Below are 24991 nucleotides of genomic sequence, written 5' to 3'. Positions count from 1 at the left end.
CGGGGCATGGAAGCACGCATGGCGGTTTCTTCCCCCCCGAGAGAGTCGCCGGTACTTCATCTGTCCAGCTCTGAGGAGGTGGACATTGAAAGTATCGATACTGAAGATTCGCCACTTCAGTCCCCTGCTAGTGAGGAGCTAGTTGAGGTTTTGACGCGAGCAGTGGCCAGGTTAAACATCGACTGGCCCACTGAAAGATCTGAGGCAGGAAGAAAACGTCATAGTAAGCTAGACGAACGCTTCCTGCCGTCTCGCGCTTCAGAACCTCAGCGACGGGGCCTGCCGTTCTTCCACGATTTGCACACCGAGGGTGGTTCCCCCCGTAGGGAAACGGTGCTTACCCCTGCCTACGGTACCCGTTTCCCTACGGCACCCTCGGGGGGCCGCGCTGCCAACCCCGCCGCAATGCCGGGGCGCAGTCGGTCTCCGCGGGCCACCCGAGGGTGGTCCGCACCCCCTTCGGGGGGTCCCCGAGCAGTCAAGTCAGTTGTTCCCTGCCGGTCCGCCGCTTCAGGGCACTGCGCTTGTTGCTCAAAATACACCAGAGGCCAGCCTCGAGAGGCTGGTTCCCTTAGTAGATTTTCTAGACGAGTGGAAACGTCTATCAAATATATCTCGTTGGGTCCTGCAGATAATAGAAAAGGGGTACGCCATTCAATTCAGAAGTCGGCCACCTCCTTTCTGCGGTGTCCTACCTACAGAGGTGGGCCCGGAGCAGGCTCTGGTAATGGCACAGGAAGTAGAGACACTCCTGCAAAAAGGGGCTATAGAGAGGGTTCCCCCTCCCAGCAGGGAGTCTGGCTTTTACAGCTGTTACTTCATCGTGCCGAAGAAGGATGGGGGCTTACGCCCGATATTAGATCTGCGGCTATTGAATCGCTCGGTGGCCAAGCTAAAATTCAAGATGCTTAAACTCAGACAGATTGTAGCGCAGGTCAAATCGGAGGATTGGTTTGTCACCATAGACCTCAAAGATGCGTATTTTCATGTCTCCATCCTTCCACATCACAGGAAGTTCCTGAGGTTTGCCTTCGGGGGAGAGGCATACCAATATCGTGTACTTCCCTTCGGTCTAGCACTGTCACCCCGCACGTTCACCAAGTGTGTGGATGCAGCTCTGGCGCCGCTGCGTCTACAGGGCATCCGCATACTGAACTATATCGACGACTGGCTGATTCTAGCGAATACAGAGCAGATGGCGGTTCAGCATCGAGATGCTGTTCTCGCCCATATGTCGAAGCTGGGGTTGAGGCTGAACGCCAAGAAGAGTGTGCTTTCTCCGGCTCAGAGAACCACTTTTCTAGGTGTGAACTGGGACTCGGTAATTATGCGGGCGCAATTATCGCCAACACGCATAGCATCGATCCTGGCAGCCGCCAAAGAACAGAAGCTAGGCCGAGCCGTCACTGTGAAACAGCTCCAGAAACTGTTAGGTCTCATGGCAGCAGCGTCCAACGTGATACCTTTTGGCCTACTGTACATGAGGCCACTGCAGTGGTGGCTCAAGACAAAAGGGTTCTCCCCGAGGGGAAATCCGCTCCGCACGATCAAAGTCACGCGGCGATGCCTACGTGCTCTGGTCATGTGGAAAAACCCGGGGTTTTTATCTCAGGGTCCCGTGTTGGGGGCTCATGTTCGTCGCGTAACGCTAACGACAGATGCCTCTCTCACGGGCTGGGGGGCGACCATGAGTGGTCGCTCGTCCCAGGGTCTATGGCAGGAGCATCAGCGGCACTGGCACATAAATCGGCTAGAGATGCTCGCAGTGTTTCTTGCATTGAAACAGTTCCTGCCCGACCTCAGGGGCCACCATGTACTAGTCAGAACAGACAACACGTCCGTGGTGGCCTATATAAACCACCAGGGGGGTCTGAAGTCTCGTCCGTTGGACAAATTGGCACATCGGATCCTCCTGTGGGCCCAAGGGAAATTGCTGTCAATCAGGGCAGTATATATCCCGGGGGCCCTGAATCAGGAAGCAGACAGCCTGTCGAGACAGGGGCCGAGGCCCGGGGAATGGAGACTCCACCCAGAGGTGGTGGAGCTCCTCTGGAAGGTTTATGGGAAGGCGGAGATAGACCTGTTCGCTTCGGCGGAGAATTCTCACTGCCCGCAGTGGTTTTCTCTGACCCATCCGGCCCCGCTGGGGCTGGATGCCATGGTACAGGAGTGGCCGAGGCTGCCTCTGTACGCCTTCCCCCCGATTGTCCTGCTTCCAGGAGTTCTGGAGAGGGTACGCCGGGACGGGGCCCAGGTACTTCTAGTGGCTCCGAACTGGCCGACCCGAGTATGGTTTTCGGACCTGATATCTCTCCTGGAAGGCTCTCCGATGGAGATTCTGACCAGGAGGGATCTACTCTCTCAGGCGGGCGGGAGATTCCTGCACCCACGCCCAGAGATGTGGAAACTGTGGGCCTGGCCTCTGAGGGGGCTAGGCTCATAGAGGAAGGTCTCTCGGCCGAGGTCGTAGAGACCATCCTACACTCCAGAGCTCCGTCCACAAGGAAGCTGTATGCTTTGAAATGGAGACTTTTCTCAGCATGGTGCAGAGAACGCCAGTGGGACCCAGTTAACTGCCCGGTTGGTACAGTGCTGGAGTTCCTGCAGGAGAGGTTCTCGGCAGGGTTGACCCCCTCCACACTTAAGGTGTACGTGGCGGCCTTGGGTGCCTTCCACGTCCCTTGCAGTGGAGTGTCTTTGGGAAGACACCCTTTAATTACACGCTTCCTTCGTGGCACATTAAGGTTGAGGCCAGTTATGCACTCGAGGGTCCCAGCATGGGACTTGGCCATTGTTCTGAGGGGCTTGTCCGGACCTCCGTTCGAACCTCTGGAGGAGGTTTCGGATAAGTTCCTCACCCTAAAAACCATCTTCCTTTTGGCCATTTCATCTCTTAAAAGGATAGGAGATATTCAGTCCCTGTCAGTAGGGCCCTCATGTCTAGAGTTTGCGCCAGGGATGGTGAAAGCATTTCTACATCCCAGGCCGGGTTATGTCCCCAAGGTTCCTACGAGCCCACGGGGCCCCATCACTCTACAAGCCTTCTGTCCTCCTCCATTTTTGACGTCAGACCAGGAAAGATTAAATCTGCTGTGTCCTGTGAGGGCACTGGATACTTATGTCCACAGAGCTGCCCTGTGGAGAAAAACTGAACAATTGTTTGTTTGCTTTGGACCCCCTAAGAAGGGGGCCCCAGTATCCAAGCAGAGGATGAGCAAGTGGGTGGTCGAGGCCATCTCACTTGCTTATGAAGCTACCGGGCAGCCATCTCCTCTGGCTGTCCGGGCGCACTCAACCAGGGGTATGGCTGCTTCTAAAGCACTTTTGTCGGGGGCTTCCCTCCATGATATCTGTAACGCGGCCGGTTGGTCGTCTCCTTCTACCTTCGTCAGGTTCTACGAACTAGACCTGGCATCTACAGTAGGGGCACAGGTACTCTCGTAACCGTGTGCGCTTCGGCTTCACACATACGAGACACTTGGTCCTATGGCGATGTGGGTATAAGCGTTCTCACAGCGTTTCGACGCAGCTCGAGTTCCCCGAAAGGGAACGTCTCAGGTTACGTATGTAACCCTAGTTCCCTGAGGGAACGAGACGCTGCGTCGCTCTGCCATACTCCCGGCGTGTCCGTGATCACTTACTTCAGGCTTTATCAGAAGTTAGTTCCTGTTTGTTTTCACGGACGTTTTATAGCTTCCGGTCGATGACGTCATCACGCCGACGATCGATCTTTTTTCCGATGGAATGGTTCTACAGGCGCTTCACGACGCATTAACGCAGAGGCGTTCTCACAGCGTTTCGACGCAGCGTCTCGTTCCCTCAGGGAACTAGGGTTACATACGTAACCTGAGACGTTTTCCTGCATATACTCAAGCACAAGCGATGCTCATGGGTTTTTCAGTGTCTGTCGTCTCACTTGAACAAATGAACTCCATCTTAGTGCTGCTCTAAAAGTTCACCCCATGAGCATTTCTTCATTATTCTAACTATTTTAAAGAAAGCTAGTCATATAGCTGTCACACAATCAAGAGATTTTCCTTCTGCCACAAAAACCTTCAGCGTCAGTGCTCTTTCCAGCCCTCAAATGCTCCTCCAAAAAATCCAACAAAAGGGCAGTGGTTCCCAGCCTGGATCAAAACTTTTTTGTACAGCACATTATTTGGATAAAAACAAACAAAATTACTGCTGTAACCGTACAAAAAAATGCAGTTTATTTGAATAAAAACTACTCTTTACTATTACAAATGTTCTAATATAATTGGCCTTTTTTTGAAAGGACGCCTAGTCTTTTTTTGACATAAAAGCTTACAGAAGCTACATTTTTGATAGAATCGTCCTCAAATTTGAATCAAAACAGACATTCAGTTTTATAGGTTATTTTCAGGGCCTTAAAATTAAAATCTCATATTTTTTTCCATAAGGGAATAATAAAAAAATAAAAATGTGAGTCACTTACATGCATATTTCCCCTTGTTTTAATCTGTCCCTATACTACTTTGAGTTATTATAACTTTTGGGTAACATAATTTCAAGTGTCTAGTTTAAAATAAGACCAAATTTGTGGATATAGACCATAGGGTTTAAGAGGTGCAGACATTTTTATTTGGGTATGTCGTTTTTTTTAAATTCTCAAAAAAAGGACTAACATAAACTGATAACATCTTTCCCTTTACCGTAAAACACATAAAATAACACTTTAATCCATACATTTTCTCTCCTAGCGCAGTCCCTTGCAAAGCAAGCTGGGAATTACAGATCCACTGCCCAGTTAGTTATGTCAGCACAAATATTTCATGTAGTTTTAACACAAATTAATTAAGTAAACTTCCGTTTTAAATAAATTAGGACGATTGGACACATTTCGACACAACTTAATTTAATTAGGTAAAGTAAACATAATTGAAATGTGTCTTATCTATGAAGGGCCTGAATCATTTTTTTTGTTTTTTTGTTTTTAATGTAGCAGCAAAAAGCAGAATGTGGACGTGTCCGTGCTGAATGAAATCAACAGTATGTATCTATGTTCTATGTTGTGCAGATGCAACAAACTACCAGAATTTGGCATACAGACATTTATTGTCTCTTTACAATGCAGAAAGTGTGCTTGTCTAACTGACATGTCTGAATGCCCTGTTACAGCACTCTTTGATTATAGTAATTGATCTTTGAATAAAAGCTGTCATGATCAATAGAAAATGTACACACACATCTCTTTAAAATTAAGTCTGTTCACCTTCTGTTTATGCTTTTCTTTCAGTGCATGTCAGTGTTAGGTACACTAAAACCCAAATTACTTCTGATGAATATGAAACCTGATCGTGCTTGCCTGACAAACCTGAAAAGACAATGCTGGTGCCAAACACAAACATCCTATTTAAAAAAAGAAAAGATGGAGGGAGGGAGGGAGGGAGGGAAAGACGGAAAGAAAGCTGGCATATCCTTCAGCGCAGAACTTGGAGTGAAGACAGTGTTTTCTGAACTGTCCTGTGGGGTTTGGTATGAGATCTGTGATGTAATCATAAGTGGCGAGTGGGCTCAGTCGATTTGAAATGTGTACTGACCCTCTCTAACCGCCTAGTAATGATTAAACTACTACCACAAAACTATGAGTGAGGGACTGAGAGGAAATAAAGAGGCTGGAGGTCAACCAGAAAGTTCATTGGGCAAATAAGTAAAGATGAAGATAAAAAAGTAATTATGTCACTAATTAGCAGGAAAACTGTCAGGTTTAGTTCCCTACATTTAGATAACCCCAAATTAATTGTTTTTGTTTATTGCCTTACTCACAATGGGTGCTTCTCAATATCCCTCCTCGTTTCCTCACTCCTCCGTCCTCCATCCTATGACCCGGAAACCGATGGAGCTCAGCCATTTTGTAGGAGATCTCAATTCTCTAACTGCACCTCGAGGAGGTGAGGAGGCTTCCTGAGGAGTCGTGAGCGACGATACGCATTCTCTCTTTTGACCCCTAATAGGTAGAAAACAAAATTCTTTTTTCTTCTAATTCCTTGGCTGAAGCCGATTCGATTGCATATGATGTCCTTTTCCATTATGTCAATTTTCCTGCCACTTTTAAAAATAGAAAACCAACTTTTTCTAACTCCTCCTAGGCCGTTAGTTCGATTTACACTAAAATTTAACCAGATCATCTTCAGACCATGCTGACAAAAAGTTATGGAATTTAAGTTGATTCGTCAAATCGTTTTCGATAAACCCACAAACAAATTTTACTTAGCGGTTGCAAAAACACACTAAAGGCTCTATCTCCACAACGCTTTATTGTATTCAAACCAAACTTAGTACGTCATCACAAGCATGACCTGAGGCAACATACTGTGTTTCGGCGCCACCTATTGGTCTGGAGATACATTTTTTATTTTATTTTGGCTTATAACTTCTGAACCGTTTGTCCTAAAATCATAAAATTGTTTTTTATTAAATTTGTTTTATTGAACGAGGAATCATGCTGAGTCGACTGATATCCAAATTTACCATGTTGGCTATTTTGGCTCTCTGCCATTTTAGATGTGCTAAAATGCTGTATTTAAGGATTGCATGAATGGATCATTACGAAACTTGGTATGGGTCTGCCACACGATGCTCTGAAGTAGCCTGAGAAGTTTTGAAACAGCGCCACCTAGTGGATTGTTTTTTTCAAACGTTTATACCTTTGGTTGTGGTTGACATATTTTAATGGGACTTTTTGAATCCTTGCCAAGTCCACCGATGCCAGACTTGCCAGGTTTCGATGTATGGTTTGTGCAGCGTGGTAATTAAGCGCTAGCTGATATCTTTGAAACCGCTAGTCCGATCAAGACGAAACCAGCGTCAGAAGTTCCAAAGCTAGCTATAAGTCAATGCCCAAATCTCAAAATATTGATAGTAAGGGGGAGTAAAATCCAGTCAAAGTCATGTGTCAGTCATTTTTATGTGTTTTTTCATATAAATGTCTATAACTCTGAAATGAGATATTTTTTTTACCAAAATTGACACAGACATTTTTGGGCTCACTCCAAGAACACACCAAAAGATTTTTATGATTGTGCCTCTTGGTGGTGCTATAATGAAACAAAACATGAAACAAAAATTGTCTCCAAATGTCTTTACTCATTTTTGCAGTTGGTCTGCTGTTAGCTTCCTTGTTTGATTCTTTTGTACTTGGCCCCGGTAATGGCTGCTTGCAGCTACATTTATTATTATGTGTACAAGACACAAATGTTTGTCAAATACCAACACCTGACAGTTGCAGAATTATATCAAAACACAAGAAATAGAGAAACAATTATAAACTAATACTATACAACAAATAAAAAGCAGTTAATAACTGGAATTCGTTGTTAATAATTATTAGTAATGTTAATTAAAATGTGGACAAATGTGGTATTTTGTGGAGGTTGAAGCTTACAATATAAATAGTTATCTCTGATGTTCAAGAATCCCGACTAAATCCAGTGATGCAGAGTCACCATTAATTGACGACGCTTTGAAGTGACGTTAAAGGCAGTGAGGATATATCATTTCACTTGTTTCAATTCCTCCGTCCTCACGTCCTTCCCTCGCATCCTAAAGGGGTGAAGCTAAGGTGCGATGAAAGGAAGCTAAGAAAGGAAATGAGGATGCTCAAATAAGAAGTGGGTAGCACCCTATGAGTAATTCTCTCGCTCCTTATTATCAGGGCCAGATTTATCCATAGGCATTCTAGGCCAGGCCTATGTTCGCACATCTGCGTACAACAAGGAGAAATAATATTTTGAGCTTAATTTTGGTAAAATGTTAATACATTGACACAAACAAGTACATGATCATATATAAAGCCACAGTATCAACTTCGACAACACAGTGTTTAATTGTTTTAAAAATACAGTGTTTTTCCGTTTCCTGAACAGTAGCAGTTCATCAGGGTGTCTGATACACATTGGGCAGGGCTCATCATGAAATGGAAACACAAACTTCCTTCTTGATAACATAGACAAAATACAATGGTAACACTTTACAATTAGGTCTTATTTGTGAACATTAGGCACTAGCTTATTTATTTTTTATACTGTTGTCTGAGCTCAACTTTTGACGTGCGCGTGGTTTTTACATGCGCGTGGTTTTTTACATTCAAAAGCATCATAACGAATAAGTAATAGGCTATTTTCTACACTGGTTTTGAGGCTATCTCCGGAACACTGGGTTCTGATGGGTGTGCTGCCCTGAAGACTTGGAAGTAAACGCCCACGGCTAGGATTGGATAAGATTTGCATAGTTAATGAGCTTCAGCTCCAGTTCAGTTCACATGAGGGAGGGATTGTTTTGAAACCGGAATGATTCTCTCTCACGACCGATTAGTGGATATAATTGTGAACCAGACAATTGAATGGATTCGACAGCACCGCCACAGTGAGTAACAGTGTTCATTAAAGGGGGGGTGAAATGCTGTTTCATGCAAACTGAGCTTTTTACACTGTTTCCCATCCTAAACATAGACAAGTTTCAAAAACTAATGTTGGACGTTTGATGGAGTATTTCTGTGTCAAAAATACTCCTTCCGGTTTCTCACAAGTTTCGGAGAGCTTTTTTTGAGTATGGGTCGGCTTGACGTCGACAGAGTGGAAGGTCCTTGTATGGGCCGTATGGGCTCTTCTCCCGGAAGGGTGCGCGCACGCGTGACTAGAGGCGTGAGAGGAAATGCACGCCCATAAACACTGCTCTCAGGTGCAGATCCACTCATCCGTGAACACTTCTGATGCGCCCTATGGTCGCGCCGCGCTCCACTTTATTCCTATGGGTGACATCAAGGGACTTCAACGCTTCAGCACAGCATTCCGGGAAGGCAGCGCTGCATTTGAACCGATTTGAACACAGAAATGACGGGAAGCTTCATAACATCATGCTTCAGTCGTGTCGCAAAAGTGGATCTCCACGGTCACTGCTGTCACAGGACTTCACGAAATCAACAGTTACCAAAGAAGTGTGTTTTTGACGGAGCGGTCCCAACGATAAAGGTTCACGGTCGTGCTTTTGAAACAGGCGGTGAGTAAAACTGCTTCAAATATCTATGTTGTTGGCTATCGTCGCTTAAGTAAACATCAGTAAACGTGTATTCAGTATAAAGATCGTATATAACATTAGTTAATTTATCAATGGAGCATGCGATCTATGGTGTGTGTTTAAATACATTTGTTTAGTTGACCACTATAGGTGTCAGTTTGTTTATTGTAAAACCACCCAAACATAAACCTAGTGTTCTCACAAAGCGTGCTTCGTCATTCAAATGCGCTAACGGTTACTCCATTGTTGTTCATTGTAGTGTAATGTATAATGTTACACTAGTCTGATGTGCAAAGCCGTTTTGCTTGCTACTGCTAAGGTTTAGTCAAATACAATAGTCCATAAACCGAATCATGTCCTCATAAACTGCGAGTAAAGACACACAAATGTTGACAGTCCACTAAATACAGTACATACCACAGAGACGGACGTCCTGCTGTTGTTGCTTCTCCTGTTCAATTTATTTCAGCCTCTGGATCTGATTCTGGATCATATATGTATTAGTTGAATCTGATTGACAACCATGGTTTATTTAGGGTAGCGTTTTCTTCTCCACGCTTGAGGACGTCACCGTTTTGTGTGCGCTTGTCATTCTTTAGCTCCGCCCACACGATACGCCTCCAGCCACTCGTTTTTTTTTTGGTACAGCCTTTATTTCTTTTTTAAATATAACAAAACTAAATACTTTTCGGAGATATGAAGGATGCAATACTACTCTATAGTAGTGTTGTCACGATACCAAAATTATGAATTCGATACGATACCAGACTAAAATATCGATATATCGATACTAAATCCATACCACAGTAAAACAAATAAAAAATAAAAATAAAAGATAAGATGCTTAATATGACAACAAAACTTGTTATTATTCATTGTTATTTTTTACAAAAAATTCATGTGGCCAGCATGTTCCTTAGGGTTGGGCATCGTTTTGATTTGAACAATTATTGATCAATTGATCAATTACTATTAAAATTATCTCACAAATTTTTGCTATCTCAATGTATTTTTTACAATGGGGTAATTGTGTTGCAATAGCTTACACACAGCACAAGAAAGCTTGATTTCAAATGGTAAATTGAATTTAAAAAGACGAGTAAACAGTAATAAAATAAGAACAAATAAACAGATTACAAACAATAGCACAAATAAATGCAATAGAATAGAAGATACAAATTAAATAGACTGCTTTATTTTTTCAGGTAGGTCTAACATTCAGGTAAGAAACTGAATAAAAAAATGTATAGTAATTACATTTAAAACAACATTGGATAATGTTCTTTGTAAAAAATTCAATAGCGTAGAGATGAAATTATTAAAGTTACAAGTTGATCAGTCAAGAGCAGTTGATCGTTTGTCTTTTTGTAGTTTGAATAACAAATGACTGCGGTCCCTTTAAGACTAACGGACGCATGGATCCACACTGTTCCTGTTACTCGTTCTTCCTGAACGGTTTGCGACTGTGTTTACGTTAATACTCTTCCAGATGTGCACTGATAATTCTTTGAGTGTATTTGACCAATAATAAGCTGGAAAAAGAAGCAAATGTTTGCACTTGTATCATGTCAGAGGCGGCTTTATTACGGTAGGCTATGTGTGTGCGCTTCAGATGTGAGCACGAAATCTGCGGGGATTAGTAGAATTAATTTATGTGCAATCCTGCGCGAAATTCAGACCGATCACACACTAACACTAACACACTGTCATGAGGAAAAATCCAGCAGAACGCGCGTTCGCCATGCTCAGAGGTTAACCGGGCTGAGTGAGAATATGCCGGTGTGTGTCAACTCGCTTTCGGTCGGAGAGGAAAGCGCAGCTGGTATCGATACTGTAAAAACTGAGAATCGTATCGTTTCAGATATTCCAGTAAAGATTTTTGACAACACTACTCTATAGGTACTCAAGATTGACATGAGATTGACTGAAACTGAGTGTCCCCCCCCCCCCCCCCTTTAATGCCTGATCAGTGATTTCTGATGTGTAGCTAATCATTCAAGTTCACATAGACTTTCTTTCTAAATCATTTAACACTGTCTTAATGCCCTAAGCGTAATGCATCAGTAAATCAAGCCAGTGACTAAAATGATCAACTTCACATCTTTCTGTGAGTAGCATGAAACAAATCTGTTATCTAAATGACTAAACTGCAGAGAGCGTTCAAAGAACACTCTTTGTAATGTTCGGATCACATGTTTATCTGCAGTGCACACTTGTCCAAACTGCCTTTTGAATGAATGACTCTGTTATGCTCAACAGAAGCTCTTAATGTATTCATGTCAGTATCGTGTTTGTTGTTAGTTGTGGTGAAGGCATTTTGTGAGAGAAATAACGTTGCAAAGTTCAAAGAATAAAGGTCGGCGTGACTGCGACTCGTATTTCAGAGACAAACAAAATAAACTCGCGCTCACAGCGCTCCCAACAACTCGGTACAATAACACTTTCTCAGCAATCTTTCCCCAGCTCTCCGTCTCTTTCGCGCCTCACTAAACCACGCCCCTCCACCACATCATCTAATACTCATTTTAAATGCAAAGATGTCAGCCAATCACAACAGTGGGTTTTTTCACTAAAGTCTCACAGCAGACACACCCCTTGTAACAGAGCATTTAAGCCAGACGGCTAATATCAGTATATAAAAAATGCCTTTTAATTCTAAATTATGACATTTTTTGATATAAAAACCATATTAACAATATAAGTATTTAAACTTTAAGTTTCACTGATGTGCTTGCATTTTGGTAGTTTGTCTGGAAAACACATAGCACTGGGACATTGTGAGCCCTAGCTAATAACATTACATGTCTATGTCTGATCCTGAATCGCAATGAACCAACAAATAAAGGATTCTTCAGCCTGTGACAGCATGCTAATGTTCTGTTAGACATGCACACATACCCAAAACGATCTGTAACAATTTAATACTATCACATATTTTTAAAAAAACTTGTTTTACTCACATATGTGTGTTACACCATTCCTGTCTGATCCAATATAGAAGGCACAGCATTGTGTTTTAATCTCAATATGTCTGCAAATCCAGTATCGACCTGTGTCTTGTTTACAAACGATTTCACAGTGAAATGAAGCAAACAAGGCACAGCACAATATCTTGCTATCTTCGGCACATTTATTGCAATCCGTTTAACATTACGTTATTGATCAATATATATTTGAGAGTTCTCGTTTTCTGGCACTGGTGTGAATAAAAGCTTTTCTTTAACTAACAAGGACATTTTCAGCTTTGAAACTTACAGGATAGTCTTATATTACGATTAACTGTGATATATCAAAGGCTCAAGGGAAAGCTGATTTCTCAATTCATCACATCATTAATGCATTAACTAACATAACAATGAGCAATACATGAGTTACACAGTATTTACTCATCTTTTTTAACATTAGTTAATAACTGTTTATTGTTTCCTCATGTTAGTTTACAGTGCACTAACTAATGTTAACAGAATAAACTTTTGATTTTAATAATGTATTAGTAAATGTTGAAAATAACATGAAGAAAGATTAATAAATGTTGTAGAGGGTATTTATTCTTAGTCCATGTTAACTAATGTAGTTAACTAATGTTAACTAATTTAACCTTAAAGGTCCCGTTCTTCGCGTGTTTTCGAAGCTTTGATTATGTTTACAGTGTGCAATATAACATGAGTTCATGTTTCGCGTGTAAAAAAACCCAGTATTTTTCACACAATTTACTTATCTGTATACCAGTATTTCCTCTGTCCTAAAAACGGCCTGATGATTTCCTTGTTCTATGAAGTCCCTCCTTCAGAAATATGTAACGAGTTCTGATTAGGCCAGCGCTTCCCGCGCTGTGATTGGACAGCAGCTTAGCGCACGTTGCCCGGAAAGGTCCCGCCTCTTATCATAACGGGTAGATACGATACGCGCGCTCAATGTTATTGCAAAAATGTCTATATTGCCTTATCAATTTGAGCCGGAATCAGACCCGGAGAATATCGAAGAGGATCGATTACAACCTGCTCAGGAAAGACTTTTGCTGGATGTTTCAGAATGGCAAGCTGTCTATTCAGTAGTTTAAACTGATCATTACTAACACCAACAATCGATGGTGTCTGAATGAATTACTACACTTTTATATGCTAAGTTTTTCGGATTAGTTTCAATTACCATCTAACATTAGTTAACAAAGCTAAACAGCGTTGCACTTTGTGTAATGAGTTACAAAAACTGTTAAACGGACCAACTTAAATAATAAAATACACTTACCAGTTGTGGTTCATAAACAACGCCTTCTCCAGACAAAGAGGGAACTGCGTCATCTTTTAAGAAAAATCGTTCTGCGAATCCGGCATTAAACTGATTGAGATTGAGGAAGCAGTCCTCAGCAAAATTTGCTGCACATATTTTTAAATTGTGATTATAATTTTCCGGAACCGAGTTAAACATAAACTGTAGCCATTAATCTCTACGGACAGTGTCTGTGGGAAGGCCAAACAAAGGTGATTTGACTCCGGGATGAAAATAACAGCGTTTCAATGGCATGGCGACAAACACACTCTACAAAAACAACGCTTCCTATTCTCGACCTGCGAGAGCAAAAGGACAACGCCCCCGAATTTGCGTGTTCTTGTGGGCGGAGGGTTCGTCAACGAACATCTTTAGTTGCGTCATTAAAGCAGGAAGTGCAGGGCTGTAGTCCAAACCGGCCGTTCGCTGTAGGCTTTGAAAGGGAACTTCTGTTAAATAAAATATCTCGCTTGGCATTGAACTTTGAGCTTTATAATTTTACAGGTATTATTTATGCTCTAACAGCAACATTACACACTAACTAAAGTTTGAAAGATGGAATTGCAAAGAATGGGACCTTTGATTTAATGTGTTAAGCAAGGAAATCACCAAAAAAGGAAACAGCATTTGGTTTTTAAATAATCAAAAGAGCAATTTTGTAACACTTGATGTTTGCAGCACTAAAAAAAAAATGTAACAACCAAAGGTGAGACGAGTTTAAGGCTAGTGTGGGAGTCCCAATCACGACTGACAACAAAACATAATTGAATTGCTGCCTACTATGTGGACTCATGAGGAGGATTTACAGATATATTTTAAAGTGCCCATATTATGCTTTTTTGAATATTACCTTGCTGTGTTTATAGCTGTTTGTGAATCTAAAATGTCTGCAGAGTTTTAAAAGTCAAAGTGCATGACAAATATAGTTATTGTCTCCTAAAAGAAAGAACTGATACCAAACTGTGCAACATGCCATATGGAGTAATAAGTCCACAGTTGTTACAGATACGCATGCTTAGGACATGCACACGCACATTGACTCGTCCCGCCTGAAAAATAAGCCTTTATATTGTTATTTGAGCATAAGAAACAACATTTATGGGGCAGTTCATGTCAGATTTTGATTTTGAAATATGTTATTAAACTGTGAGTTCGGCATGCAGTTTTTTGGATTTCAGAATTCTCCCTTAAGATGGGACTAAAGTCGCGGCCACACTAGACTTTGAGCATGCAAAATTTCTTTGCACACGGCAACGGTCGTGATATGATGTCACTCTCTGAAGCGTCTTTTTTATTAACAAGAAATCAACACATAACAAATAGTACTACACTCAAAATGTAAAAAGAGAAAAATACAATTTACTCAACTTTACTGCAAAAATATTGTTCTTTTAATTCAGCCAAGAGGTCATGCCATGATATATCGATTTTCTTCTGGTCACACATCGTCACGTGATGCGAATTCGCAGATCAGAGTTCAGCAAACTTAAACTTTGGAACGCAACGAAATGCAAAACTTTTCACATGAGTTTGTGCTTCCAGTCTGACCCATGCGTTTAGGTCTTGTATGCCCAAAATAGCTATCTGGAGTATTTCCAAAAAGACTTCACAAGGGACTTGGCTATCTGACCAATCAGAGCAGAGGAAGCTCTGGGAAATGAGGGGTTTAGACTAGAGCAGAGGTTCTGTTTTGGTCATACATTCTGACTACTAAATAAGTTTAACTAAAAATAAAAAAATAAAAGTAATGTGCAATTTCATTGAAAAATATAACAATAAGAGAGAACAATAGATCAGAACTTGACTTTTAATTTAAATAAACGATAAACAAAGTAAATATTTCAGTGATGCTTTGGATGAACAATATATAATCAGTGGCTGCAGTGAGCTCTCATGAGCTCAGCTTCTCATACATCTTCTCATCAGAACACGTACAGCAGCGGAGTGGCACGTTTACAATAGCAGCTTCTGATTTGGTTCGCTGAAGAGGTGCTTTTCTATGGCGAGCAACTATGTCGGGTTTAAGAAGAACAATTCAGTGGAACTGGCGTTCCGTGCCGCTTTATAAAGGCAAAGCACCAACTGCTATTCATGCACTTGAAAGCTATTGCAATGGCTGTTTTCTGTTAGTTTTTTTCTTTCTGCTGATTTCCGCAACTACCCGCCCCGCCACCCCCCACCCCGCAGTGCCCCACACTATGAGAAGCACTGGTTTAGAGAGAATCCTTTATTGAGCCATTTCAGACTGTGGGAAAATAGGTAATGTGCAATGATTATTATGAGAAAAGTGTTTGCTTTTTTTTCTTGGATGCATGTAAACCTATTGTAGGAGACCACCAAAACAAAATTAGGAACATTTAAAATAGCAAAATATGGGCACTTTAAAAATAACTTCAAAAATAATTATCAATCCAAATAAAACCCTATTTCTTGCTACAGAATCAGAAACCATTCTGCACATCCTCGAGTCATATTTAAGAACAAGAAGGCAACAAAGCTTTACCTATTTACAAAAAAATGTAAGGATGAGACCTGTAGCAGGGATATTTTGGAGTAAAGAGAGGATTCATTCAAAGAACTGCATTAGCGTAATGGTAATTTTCACAGGCTTATTGTCACTTCATACTGCTATGGTGCTTGCCTGAGGGTCTGTGTAAAATAGGAATCAGTGGGGCTAAATGTGATGCGTTTGGCCACGGTCGAGCAGTTTCGATTCCTAGCGTGATTCCTTCAACACTTGCTCTCTTGGGGAGAGAAATCAAATTCGTAGTGTGCATATAAATGTATGTGTGTGTGTGTGCGTGTGTGTGTGTGTGTATGTGTGGCCTGGTAATCCCTACGTTATGGGGACAGAATGTCCCCACAAAGATGGCAATATCCGACATTTTGTGAGTTTTTTTGAGAAAGTAAAAATGCAGAATGTTTCCTGTGATGGGTAGGTTTAGGGGCAGGGGCAGTGTAAGGGGATAGGGTGTACAGTTTGTACAGTATGAAATCCATTACGCCTATGGAAAGTCCCCATAAAACATGGAAACACGACATGTGTGTGTGTGTGTGTGTGTGTGTGTCTGTGTGTGTGTGTGTGTGTGTGTGTGTGTGTGTGTGTGTGTGTGTGTGTGTGTGTGTGTGTGTGTGTGTGTGTGTGTGTGTGTGTGTGTGTGTGTGTGTGTGTGTGTGTGTGTGTGTGTGTGTGTGTGTGTGTGTGTGTGTGTCTGAAGATGCTTGAGATAGTGAGTGGTGGAAGCTAGTGATACAGCAGGGGGTGTGGGGGACTGACCTGCTCAAATCGTGCCTCATCCTCACAGTTTTCCAGCACCCGAGAGAAGAAGGAGAGACCTGCAGGGAAATAAACAAGGTTAAACGTCAACGTGGTTCTGCAGTGTATCAAAGCAGCGACTAACATAACAGAAATTATGTTACATATACAGTAGTGGCCAAAATATTATGTCTGGGAGGATATTTGTTATGAATGCCCCTAAAGTTCGATTTAACCATCAAAATATGAGGAAAATATTTTATATTTAAAACATATTATAAATTCGAGGGAAGAACAAAACACTGACTTGCTTAATGTATTTATCTGACAAAATTATTTTGAAAAAAAGGCCAATGCTACAGGTTTTATTTTACTATGCAAAAAAGCATAGAAAAACAAAAAAGGTCACAGGAAAAAGTATACAGTGACTACAACATAATCAGTTATTTTGTTTTGTAGGTTATCTCTTATTTTTGCATTATTATTTCTTTGTATTACAGCCTGACTAAAAATGAGGTCCGCACAATTAGACGTTTCATTGCTTCATCACAAATAAAACGATTGACTTCCAACAAGGGCTATACACGATTATGACACACAAAAAACGATTATCAAAAATTCAAATTATAACATAAATTTAATTATGTTTTGAATAGCTTTATACTATTGTTTGAAGCAACTGGATGCCATATTTTTTTCTTCCTGAAAAACTTGCATTGCTTTTCTATAGTATTAAGCCTCAAATATCAACTATACATTGGTTTGGTTTTTCTTTTAATACACAATTATAATGTTATACTAAAAATAAAAATAAAACCATGAAAAAAAACTTAAGATGAAGAAGATGATGATGAGTATGAATATGAAGAAGAAGAAAAAGAAAAAGAAGAAGAAGAAGAAGAAGAAGAAGAAGAAGAAGAAGAAGAAGAAGAAGAAGAAGAAGAAGAAGAAGAAGAAGAAGAAGAAGAAGAAGAAGAAGAAGAAGAAGAAGAAAAATGTTTTATATAGATCCTTTCCAAAGCTCAAGGTCGCTTTACATAGTGTTAGACAATACATTTGCACAATAGTACATTAGCATACTCACATACACAAGACAAACACAGGTCTTCTATAGCCACATTATTCAAAATACAAATTAAATAGATATGTCTTTAGCTGGGTCTTGAAGTTAGACAGAGATGATAAATTACGCAATAGTACGGGAAGCGAATTCCATAATTTAGGTGCATTGATACTAAATGCCCTACCACCTTTTAGGTGGACAACCTAAAACGAGGAGTGGACAAAAGACCAAGCTCAGATGATCTGAGGGACCGGGTAGGAGAGTGGTGTTAAGTCAGACAGTACGTTTTTTTTTGTGAAGACCAAGAAATAGAGCATTGCAATAATCTGAACGGGATGCGATCAATGCATGGATTAATATTTCAGCATCAGCCTGAGTGAGAGAAGATTGAAGATGTGCAATATTACGGAGATGGAAAAAAGAGCTTTTAAAAACAGAAGAAATATGAAAGGCAAAAGTTAGAGATGAGTCAAAGAAGGCTTAACATCAACCCCATCAATTTCCAATGACAGGTCCATTCTTTTGATGAGGTTGCAGAGCCAATCATCAGGAATTCAGTTTTTCTATTATTATAGTTTAAGGAAATTTAGATATATCCAATGTTTGATATACCTGATACATGCAGTGAGTGATAACATGATAACATGTAGAAAGGAAAAAAACACACTTAAGCACTAGAACAATGTAAGTAGACTTTTTTTGTAATTGCGCCTTATTGTGGCATCCATATTTGTAATCACGATTAGAAATGTGATTAATTGTGCAGCCCTACTTCCAGCACAACTATGCAATGTGCATTTAACAGTTACATTTAATGAGCAACTCAAACAATCAAATCAACAAAAAGGCAACAATATGTAAGTGCTATGACAAGTCTTAGTTAGCATAGTACAAGTAGCAAGGTTTTTATTTTATTTTATAAATAAAGAAAAAAAAGAAAAAAGAACAAATATTCAAGTGTTAGTCTTTAGAAGTAAGTGTTAGTATCAACTAGTCAAGTGTTGACGGAAAAAAAAGATGCATCTAGGCCTGTCACGATTTTTGTTTCGCGATATATCGTCCCAGAAATAATTGCGATAAACAATATAATTGGAATTGTAAGACTATTTTATGCCACTGAATATAATATAACAGCATAATAATGCAAGTAGACCTACACATTTTTAAATGACAACCTTTTAATTCTTTAGATCATGGAAATTAAGGTTAATATTATCCTAAATAAAAAATTCAAAAAATGAATAAATAGTAAATAAACATTTTCCCTTGTGAAATGGCTTTAACACTTTTCATTCTGCATTGACATTTATATGTGCACCGGAACAGAGGATTGCAGCTTTGAAATCGAGTCCATTTGCGCTTATTCTTCCAAACTGTCAGTAGTTGTCAGGAAAACACTCTAACACCTCAAAGGGCGTCTTTTTTTCACCTGTCGATAACCGCTCTGTTTATGAAGGAACTGCCTGAGAACCACATTCGCCTCTGTTACAGAAAACATACAAGATGACAGCACAATCGAGTAAAATGTTTTTGACATTCATTATCATGTAAACATAACGGGTGATATATCGCATCACAAAAAAATCTTAAGGTCATGTACATATATTGTGCGATATATTGATAAATTGATTATTGCGACAGGCTTAGATGCATCTTTATCCAATTTCTAAAGTCAGCTGTTCGGGTTGAGATAGACAGGTCATTTCACCAGCAGGGAACAGTCAAGATTGCAAAATATGCTTACAAAATGTGTATAATATATAAGCCTTTTATGTAATAATCTTTTCAAACAACCTATTGTGTAAGATTTAATTCTGCATTTACTAACTGTAAACAAAATGTATTTTTTACATGCATTACATGACAGAATTATGTAGCCTACATAAACAATTTATCAATACCCTCTGTGTAAACTGTAGGTAACATTCAGATTTTATTAGGATTATGCAACATAGTAAAATGGTGAAGTGTGAAACTGCTTTATAGAGGGGTTGGAGTTGGTCACAGAAATCAGGGCAAAAAAAGAAACTGCCTTTTCCAATCCTTAGCATTTACTACCAAGAGAGCTAAGAATAATACATAATAATGCATGTTGTTCCTTGTCAGTGTGTGCTTGTGTGCACGAGTACATATGAACAGTCAATACAAATATGTTTCTACACTAACTCATGCACTCAAACACATGCCTACAAAAAATAAAAATAAAATAATATTGCTTTCTGGCTGAGGTACACTAGATATTTCTCAATTCAGAAGAAGGGTAAATACATAAATCATTATCTCTGGCATCACACTAAACTAAAAACACACAATACAACAGTCTAGTCTAGATTTAAGTCGCATTTACTTATAGTTACTATAAGTTTATGGATGTAACATAAGGTCTAGGCTACATATGTAACCCTCGTTCCCTGAAGAAGATGAGAATGAATGCTGGTTTCGTCAATGAGTTACGTCAGTACTGACGGAATGGGAGACGTAACTCGTAGTGTACTGACTGAAAGGAAACCAGCATTCATCCTCATCTTCTTCAGGGAACGAGGGTTACATATGTAGCCGAGACCTTATGTAACATGCATAAACTGGGCAAAAACTTAAAGGTAGGGTAGAGAATTTTAGAGAGGCTAACAAACGCATAAATGATTGGTCCAAAACACATAGCAAACAATTTCATCATAAACATATATTTTAGTGTTGATAGTGTTGCGTATAATTCTGATTCTGAGGAAGTGAACAGCTAAACTAGCCTGATGTGGTCATACTCAATTCTAGTCAGAATATGAGTCTGATACTGCTCCATTGGGCTGTACTTATGGGGCGTGTTTCAACAGATTAGACAGACCTACAACCAATCAGAGCAATGAAGCGATGCATAATGTTAGTTGTCAAATGTCAACAGAGCTCAACTGCACTGTGTTGCCAAGTCTGCCTTTTTTCACCGCTAGGTTGTTTTCCATGTCCGCGGGTTCAAGCAATCCTCAATTATGTGAACGCCATTTTTTCTGGAGAACCTCCCCGGGTAGCTATTGTTTTGGGTTAGTAGTTGGCGGGTTTTGTTGAAAAAATTTGACAAACCTGTCTTGCACACACACTGGAATAAACAATCTTTTTCCAGTGTCGTAAAAAAAAAGAAAATAATTTAAGGATACACAGTTACTTACCAACATGATCATCATTTCAGAGAGAAATAGTAAAGGTAATTGCACATACAAACAAGCTCTCAGTTTAGGATTTGAATCGATTTGAACAAATTCAACCAAGCGCCTTTGATGACATGCCTGATTACGTTACCGTTTATCATCTGTCCGTCATCGTCTAAAGACCGCCCTGATGATTTCATTGGTGCGAACAGTTTCTTTTCGGCATATTTACTCCTCTATGGATCAAGTCCAGACCGAACTGCCCAAGCTCAAATGTTGTGCGCGGGGCTGAGTTCGGCTTTGAATTAAGCTGAAGATCAAGGGTCGCCACCTCATAATTATGGTAATTATCCAACCCATTCTCACACCCAACTCGTCACATATGGACGCTTGACCCGGACCCCTTGTCGTCACTTTTCGACGCGCTGGGTGCTCCATTCATTTCAATGAGAAACCTTTGGCGTCATACACAGACGCATTTAATTCTTTGCGTTTGTAAAAGCAGACATGATTTTATTCATATTTAAAGGCTACTTTTATATTTTGGAGCAACTAACCCAACTCCTACCCTAAACCTACCCACATCTTAACAATATAAAACACATACCAGGCAAATAAATGTACAGTCACAAGTATTTGTTGCAAAATCTGACCAAAACAGTATAAAAGTATTAGCTCATGTTGCATTCCAAGTCTTCTGAAGTCATACGATGTCTTCATGTGAAGAACAGGGTTGATCTTAATGTTTTAATCGCTGAAATGATGATCCCGCTGCCCCATGAACGAATTCATTCATCTCATTCAAATAATTCAAAAGACTCTTAAACATGACGCAATCGGTCACAAGACACAGGAGAGCCAATGACATTTTACAATCAATGCTGACGTAATGGCGCAATTGGTCACAAGACATATGAGAGCCAATGCAATTTCACTATGAAATCTGAAGTACGGGCAGCAATATTTGAAATTTGATGTGTTCATGATCTTCGGCGGATGGAGATGCTGATCGCTTTTGGGGATTTTCTTCATGCAAATCAATCGTTTGGCCTCGGAAAACTTGGATTATTTAACTTTTTTGAATAACTCGTGGATACAGTCGTATGTTATATCCTGTGCTTTATATCATGTTCACACAAATGGGTAGGTTTAGGGATGGGGTGGGCTCGGGTTACATGTTAAAATGTGTCTAAATAGCGTAAATAAAATAAATGTAAATGAAATGATGCTTGCTGATTTAATTGAGAAGCACACTCCAACATGTCATAATGGCAAAATTATAAACCAATAATAATAATTTTTCATTTTTCAATAATTCATTGTTTAATAATTTCAATAAATAAATCAAAAAATAAATTTCACCATGACGATAATATTCCCTTTCCCAGTGCGTCTGTGTATGATGCCAAAGGTTTCTCATTGAAATGAATGGAGCACCCAGCGCGTCGAAAATTGACGATAAAGGTACGCCCAGTTCGTTGAAAAGTGACGACAAGGGATCCGGGTCAAGCGTCCATATGTGACGAGTTGGGTGTGAGAATGTGTTGAATTATCACATGGCGTGAAAACCACCATAAGCTCATTGCTTTAGTGCAGGATAAACTGTAAAAGGTAGCTGCTCTTTGTTTGTTTGTGGCGTGACTGTGTATCTACTCTGCATAGCCTTCTGGAACGCACCGATGTGATGCCTGCGCGAGCAGGGTGTGTCGAGATATGCCAATACATACATTGACAGGCAGATAGGACATCCTATTATTGCATTCGGACCTAACGCAATGATTGGACGATATTTTTTTGGTCCTGAGACTTCCACAGAAGATATATGTGCATTTGCTATGATTTAAACCATTTATGCTGCCTACCCTACCTTTAATACAAACTCATGGGCCACCTTTAAACCAACAGAACAATCCTAAACAGTATTTTCAATCATGTATAGTCTTCACAAGGACGTTTCAAATTCTAAAGCAATCACATCTCATAATGTCTGAAAGCCAATATTTTTGCACATTCCATCATTTTCTATCTCTGATTGAATCGAATTGAGATTTTTCATTGTTCTCAGATCTACTAAGAGGTACTCAATCTAAGTTATGCAACCCACAGAGAAACAGGACACAGCTCAGTAGAGCCCTTTCCGCTCTAGACAGCCTAGATCACTGCACACTGAAGAAGACCGAAAGGGAGGGAAGGAAAGGGTGGCATGAGAGCTAACAGTCACTGCCCTCAGTAAGTGTGTGTGTGTGTATGTGTGTGTGTGTGGGGGGGGGGGGGGGCGCGAACTGTAACCGTGGTGACCTTAATCACTCAGTGTCTCAATCAAATCACTATTGGGAGTAGGCCTAAGTTGAAGACCATCACCTTCACTGTCATTTTAAACAGAATGTCATTCTGTAAAGCTGGTAAAAAGATTCCCATTAATACCAGATGATGTACTCTTTAAAAACATGCATCAGCTTTTTTTATTACCAATAAAAAGTTGTTTGTCCCAGCTCATTTCTGCTTCATTTAACTAAGGCGATTCTGTCATTTATATTTTTATATGCTATAGAAACACATAAACTGACACACATCTCTGGCTGTATTTTTCCTCCCACCCTTTCTCTCTCACACACTCATTTTATGAAGTAGAAAATGATTGTGTCAGATGAACACTTAGCAACTGTCCAAGGTGCTGAAATACAAATACACCTAAAAACAAATCTAAAATAAAAAATAAAAAAGTCACTAAGGCACACTGCATGGCGTTTAACTAATGGACTATCAAGGTATTCCTCATAAGACATTTTGGAAAATAATCCCAGTAGCTTATTACACTAAATTTCCATTTGCTTAAAATACGATGTTAGACTACAGCTTGACATCAGCAACGTATATTAAACAGTATACTGCAGAGAACATTAAGAGTCTTGATATGAGAATCTATTGTTACACATATAATGAAACCACCAAGGAAGAAAGCAGCTCAAGCTTGAGTATGAGGAAAATTGTTCCCATTTATCTTTTAACAGGGGAGTTCTCATCATCTGAAGCGATATTAAAAATCCCATGTTCTTTGTGCTTCCTAATGCATGGATTTCTACAACTTTTTTTATCAGACACACGCTTTCAGGTTACACATCACTGCATGATATAGGCTACATTAAATAGGATAACAACATAAAACCACATTACCCAAGATGTTTAGTGTACAGATGCACACATAAAAACCCATTCACTGGAAATGAAAAGTATTGCTCTATACCTCTGAAAGTCACTTTTGCGATTCGGTCCCCCTTCCCACGAAGCTCTGTGACAGTCTTTAGATATACCACTAAAGCCATTTCAACTTGGAGTGAAAAAAAAATCAAAAGACTAGAACAGAAGGAAAATGTTTCATCATACAAATCTTGACCAACGCCGCATAACTTATATCTTAACTGCTTTTATCCTCTGCATAAAATGGGGGAAAAATCCTCTCGTTGTACAGGCTGCATCCTCCGTGCGCAATAACATAAAAAGTGTAATTAATAATTAAAGAGCTTTCGTTTTCTCTCGCTTACAATGCGCACATGAGCACTCGTCAGATCCGCTGTGAGACTCTTTCACACTGCGATGCGCCTCGCCACTGCTCCGCACGCGGCACAATGCGATGACGGATGACGCCAGCAGGGGGCAGAAGCACACTCGATTACTCAAGGGCGGATTCTCGCTGAAGTCTCACAGGCTTCGTTCTTAGCAGATTGAATATTATTCGAGGCAACAACATACATTTTATATTGGCCTGTTCTTTATTAATTATAGTTAAACTGACTTATAATATAAAGTGTTACAATCGGACACATTTTGATGGTAGCCTACATGATAAAAAAAAATCAAAATCATTTGATGATATAGGCTAGCTATAGGCTACCATAAAGCCATTCTAGATATAGAAACTATATTTTTACTTTTTAGTAGCCTAGAGAGGTGTGTGGTTTTCACATGTAGGCTAGTGTTCTAAATAGAGTAGGCTACACAAGTTAATTTAAATATGAATAGAGTTTTAACTCAGTAATCATATTTAAATGTAACCCTTTAAAAACGTTGTTAAAAGTTTTCCAGATAGCCTATTGTTTGTATATTAAATTTACATGTGTTGGTACTCTAGCTAGCCTTTGTCAAATCTGTCACGTTTCCAAGAAACAAAACCTGTGATAGAAAAAGAACCGCCAGGGGTGTCCACAACATCGATTCTGCCCCCCTTTT

At 40.1% G+C, this 24991-nt stretch overlaps 1 protein-coding gene across 7 annotated transcripts in view; it reads right to left on the bottom strand.

Annotated features, from left to right (window-relative positions):
- Nucleotides 1-24370, bottom strand: part of otofa (otoferlin a) — a 113850-nt gene extending 89480 nt beyond the window's left edge. For 5 of the 7 annotated variants that reach the window (XM_067417610.1, XM_067417612.1, XM_067417609.1 and 2 more), the window contains exons 1-2: nucleotides 24009-24369; nucleotides 16583-16641 (exon numbers count right to left, since the gene is read on the bottom strand). In XM_067417610.1, coding sequence (XP_067273711.1) covers nucleotides 16583-16641; nucleotides 24009-24087 — 138 coding nt within the window. In that variant the 5' untranslated portion in view covers nucleotides 24088-24369. Of the gene's footprint in view, nucleotides 1-16582; nucleotides 16642-24008 lie in introns of all 7 variants that reach the window. The other 2 variants (XM_067417608.1, XM_067417607.1) reach the window with 1 other exon arrangement.
- Nucleotides 24371-24991: the final 621 nt, after the last annotated feature.

Source organism: Pseudorasbora parva, chromosome 15, assembly GCF_024679245.1.
Source record: "Pseudorasbora parva isolate DD20220531a chromosome 15, ASM2467924v1, whole genome shotgun sequence".
NCBI classification, from domain to species: domain Eukaryota; kingdom Metazoa; phylum Chordata; class Actinopteri; order Cypriniformes; family Gobionidae; genus Pseudorasbora; species Pseudorasbora parva.
This window is presented reverse-complemented; position numbering and strand designations above follow the sequence as displayed.